This window comes from Phoenix dactylifera, unplaced genomic scaffold, assembly GCF_009389715.1.
Source record: "Phoenix dactylifera cultivar Barhee BC4 unplaced genomic scaffold, palm_55x_up_171113_PBpolish2nd_filt_p 000162F, whole genome shotgun sequence".
In the NCBI taxonomy this organism is placed as follows: domain Eukaryota; kingdom Viridiplantae; phylum Streptophyta; class Magnoliopsida; order Arecales; family Arecaceae; genus Phoenix; species Phoenix dactylifera.
Window position 1 is genome coordinate 458,425 of NW_024067705.1, and position 4,931 is coordinate 463,355.

At 49.5% G+C, this 4,931-nt stretch overlaps 1 protein-coding gene across 1 annotated transcript; it reads left to right on the forward strand.

Moving 5' to 3' along the window:
- The first annotated feature begins 2,478 nt into the window (after window positions 1-2,478).
- On the forward strand, window positions 2,479-4,067 carry LOC103699800 (transcription factor MYC2-like). The gene has a single exon (XM_008781807.4). It carries the CDS (start codon window positions 2,513-2,515, stop codon window positions 3,911-3,913), a length of 1,401 nt encoding a protein of 466 aa, XP_008780029.4. The 5' UTR covers window positions 2,479-2,512; the 3' UTR covers window positions 3,914-4,067.
- The last annotated feature ends 864 nt before the right edge of the window (window positions 4,068-4,931 follow it).

The following is a 4,931-nucleotide window of genomic DNA, read 5'->3' on the forward strand; positions in this document are numbered from 1 at the left end:
CTAAGATCATGAGGTGTCAAATCAATCAATCAAATCTATAATAAAATCATATATCGTTGTAATATACTAAAATAATATATTACATAATAATATATTATCCATCAAATTCATGCATCATGAATAATATACTAAAATTTACAAATATAAAATAATTTAATGATTCCTGATAAATTTAAAAAAAATAAAATATTACTTTCCATGCAAATATAATCCAATTAACAGATCCAATTAATTCTGAAAATCTTTCTTAAAGCCTAATTATTATTAAAATTTTTTATTAAAATTTTATCATAATTATTAAAAAAACTTAAATTCTAACATCCTTGCAGGGCTGACCAAGCGAAAATGCCCGACACCTTGGTTGGTCCGAACAAAGTAAAATTCATCGAATAATCCTCGGATTAGAGCATAGATGGTTCAACAAGGATCAAGGTGATCAAATCTAACAGTGTTTGGCAGGGGCCAGGGTGGGGGCTGATACGCCGCCCAACGACTCTAGGTGAGAGCCATTCACCAGGGTCAATTTAAAATCACTGTGAAGAGTTTCTACTAGATTCAACTGCCTTAGAGAGAGTAGAGAGATAAAGTTCAGGTAGAGATAGAAACTTTGTAGAGAGAGAAAAATAAGAGAGAAAAAGAGAGATGAGAGAGAAAATAAGAGAGAGACACAAAAGAGGGATGGCTCTCTCTTTCCTCCTCTTCTTCTTCTCTTCTTTCTTTCTTCTTCTTTCTTAGCAAAATAGAGGATGAAGGAGGCTTTAACTGGTGGCTGACAATGACGGTCCAACAATGTGGCAGCAAGCGGTGGAGAAATGAGGCGGAGGGCGGCCGGTGATGGCGGTCGGCCGGTCAAAATCGAACAAAAAAAAGGGCCGAACTGAGATGACTTCTTATCTTGGTGTACTCGAATCCCAGCCTGCTCATCGACGACTACAGGTCAAGCTCTAACTGTGGACCAACATGGGAAAGCGGTCGATGGCTTCGGCGATGAACGTTAACGAAGGGCATTGCTAGAAAAAGAAAAAAAAGAAGCAAACCATGGAATCCTTATCTGGTCGACTTTTGGCTGATTTCATAGTCGGTGGCCATTGCTCCGGGTCATGAGAAGAAGAACAAGGAATGGAGAAGAGGATCAGAGTATTATCTTAGCTCAATCGGCATCGTCGGCCCTAATTTCGGCAAGCACAATAACTAGGAATCGGCGACACATAAGAAGAAGAAATGGCAAAAGAGGCGATGATGGTTGGTGCTTGTCGGTGGTGCTTGAAGAAAAGTTAGAAGAATCTTATATAGTAGCGGAGGCTAGGGTTATCCCAACCTCCGACGGAGTTTGTGGTGGACTTTTCCTCCTCCTTCTCCACGATCTACTAGGGCACTGCCCTCTTTCTGATTGAAACAGGTTTTTTTTTTTGGTTAAAACGGCATTTCATATAGCTCTAACGTGAGTACAGCCTGACAGGTTAAACGAAAGTAAAAGATACAGAGAAGGAGATAAAACTACCAATGACGTCCACATGAACTTTCTGGAGTGGCGAGCTACAAATGAGGCGATCCAGTCTGCTGCTCTGTTCGTCTTCCGAAACACATAAGTTGCTTGAAAAAAGATAAACTTTCTGGTCAATCGACGTATCTTCCTAATTGAAACAGGCTTTCAGGCTACTGGCTTTGCACCAGGCCGGTGCAGTAAATCTGGTCCTCACATCAGTCCTACTAACTATACTTGTTTTTGCAGTACATCAACGTTGTCCACTGCCATATTCCTATCCATTTACGTCGTGCCCTTTGCCTCTTGCTTTCCGGAACCAAAGGCATGCTGGCAGAACTAACTGGGCGTCCGAATGTCTAAAAGGCGAAGGCCTAAACGACAGCCCTACGGTTCCTTGCGCGCGCCACCACTTTCCATGACGTTTCTCCTGTCGTCGGACTCTGCAACCTCTACTTGCCGTCCGGAACAAAGAATCTACTACCCCCACCGAGGCGGAGAGAGCCGCGCAACGGAACAAAGCCCGGCACGGTGTGGCCGCGCCGTTCGAGGCGCCCTTCCCGGTGACTAGGCGTCAGAGGGTCCTCGTCGGACGGAAGCCCTCACGAAGCATCGCTTCGTGTCCATATCCCCCATAATATCTAGATCTCTAGCCAGCATCTACTCCCCCGGTCCCGAACGGATAAATGCTCCGCACGGTGTCACGGATAAAGTAAAAAATATACGCAAGAGAAAGAGATAAATAAAGAGGTTCAAAGGACAAGGGACCAATCATTGTACGGGGTTTTAAGCCATGTGACCATTTCTCGCCTTCCCCCCCCCCCCCCCCCCCCCCCCCCCCTCCTCACGCAAGCAATGAACAAATCCCCGCTTTAACCAGCCTCCAAGGTCTTTTTGTATCACTTTCGGGGCCACGTGGTTCTGTGCCCCAGCCTCCAGCTCAGGCCTTTATACAACCCTAGGTTACAACAAACCAAGGAACCCCATTCCCCCATTATTCATTCAACTTCTACTCCCATCATTCCTCCCATGCAGGCCCAAGGAGTAAAACCCCCGACCACATCATTTCCACCCTCCAATTGTCCGATACTCGAGAACCTTGATCACATGGAAGAGCTTATCTCGCCATCCTCCTCCTGCTCTCCTCCTCCTCCCCCTCCCCCTCCCTTCCTCCCTGTCCCTATCCTCCAGCCCACCGCGGCGGCGCCAAACCTCCAGCACCGCCTCCAGCACCTCCTCCATGCCCACCCCGAGTGGTGGGTCTACGCCATCTTCTGGCGTGCCACCCCGGACCACCACCTCCTCTCCTTCGGCGAGGGTCACTTCCGCGGCACCCGCGACGTCGACCGGAAGCATCGGGGGCCACAAGGCAGCGTCGGCGGCATCCAGGCCCTCCTCAGCGACGTCAGCGGTCCCGCAGCTGGCGACATCGCCTCCGACGGCGACGACGCCGAGTGGTTCTACGTAATGTCGCTGACCCGGTCGTTCGCGGTCGGAGAGCCGGCTGTCCCCGCCCGTGCCTACGGGTCCCTGGTGCCCGTCTGGGTGGCGGGCGCCGACGCGCTGCAGACCTGCGGCTGCGACCGCGCCCGCGAAGCCCAACTCCACGGCATCGAGACGCTGGTCTGCATCCCCCTTTCCGGGGGCGTCCTCGAGCTCGGCTCCAACGACCTCATCTGGGAGAACTGGGTCCTCGTGCAGCAGGCCAAGGGTATTATCTCTGCGCCCGACGACGCCATCGTCGGGCCGGTGGTCCCCGCGCTGCCCCTGGTGATGAATAAGGATGCAGGTGCCGGCGTCACCGGTCTGTCATCATCGGTGGACTCGGAGCATTCCGACTTGGAGGGGGCGCTGATGGTGGAGCGGCGCCGGCCGAAAAAGAGGGGGAGGAAGCCGGGGACAGGGCGGGAGACGCCGGTCAACCACGTGGAGGCGGAGCGACAGCGGCGGGAGAAGCTGAACCACCGCTTCTACGCGCTGCGTTCGGTGGTTCCGAACGTGTCGAGGATGGACAAGGCATCGCTGCTGGCGGACGCAGTGTCCTACATCAAGGAGCTGAGGGCCAAGGTGGAGGAGCTGGAGGCCGAGGGCAAGAGGGTCAAGAAGGAGACAGTAGTGGACCATGGCGTCAGCGGGGCTGCTGCTACTAGTACTACCACCACTGAGTTGTCAGGGCGGGTGACGATGGAATTGGAGGTGAAAAAACTTGGGCCGGACGCGCTGATCAGAGTGCATTCAGAGAATCTGAACCACCCTGCGGCAAAGTTGATGGGAGTTCTGCGGGACCTGGAGGTGCACGTGAACCATGCGAGCGTGTCCACCCTGAAGGAGGTGATGCTGCAGGACGTGGTGGTGAGGGTGCCCTACGCGCTACAGACCGATGACATCCTCCGGGCAGCGCTGCTCAGCCGGCTGGAGAGAACTGATTAGTTTCACCTCTTCTTGCTTGTTTGTCTTTGGTCTACCGTGCACGTAGAATGAAGTCTTTGTGATGAAGGTTCTAGATGGTTAGACTGTGTAGATTGGACGAGGTTTAGTAGGGTAGGGGTAGGGTTGCCCTAAATTTAGGAGAGCTTGTTCTCGAACAAATAAAAGGTTAGTCGCTGATGCTGAAATTGCGGGACCAGTATAAAATGATGTAGTAGTTGCACATATATCGAGGGTGAGAAGGCTACCAACCCTCTTCGGTATGCCAAATTCCGAAGTGATAAGCACTTAAAACTACCGATGAGCGTAATTTTTGGACAACGAAGCTACGAGAGAGAAGCCTTAATTTGCCTTGGTGATGAACCTTCGAGGGCCTATAACTATTTGGTATGATAGGTAACATAAACTAATTTTATAGGTTATTTAGGCCTAAAATTGTTTTTTTCAGTTGTTATTGGAGTTTCAAACATCTGCCTGTGGAATCATGGATTAGAGTCGGAATTCAAAGAGAACGGACATGATGCCAGTGATGAAGTCGGGCAATTTTGATCAAATATCTTGACAGATTTCACTACACCAAAAAAAAAAATTTCCGACTCTTATTTGCCGACGCTTGGAATTCAAAGAGAACGGACATGATGCCAGTGATGAAGTCGGGCAATTTTGATCAAGTATCTTGACAGACTTCACTACACCAAAAAAGAAAATTTTCGACTCTTATTTGCCGACGCTTATTCCAAGCGTCGGCAAAAAATTTTTTCCGTCAACATTTGCCGACGCTTTTTAAAAGCGTCGGCTAATGACGACGCTTAAAAGCGTCGTCAAAGTTGATACGTAATTCACGACGCTTTTAACAACGCTTTTTAGCGTTGTTAAATAACGACACTTTTAAGCGTCGTCAAAAGCGTCGTCGGAAGCCAAAAAACCACCTCATTTTAGTTCCACATCGGCGGATCTGAAAAGAAAGAACTGTTTATATAGCCAAATCCAACCACTCTGCATAAATGGAATGAAGATACCG

What these genes read in the sequence shown, in the direction of transcription:
- LOC103699800 (XM_008781807.4), top strand. Translation starts at nt 2,513, where the DNA reads ATGCAGGCCCAAGGAGTAAAACCCCCGACCACATCATTTCCACCCTCC.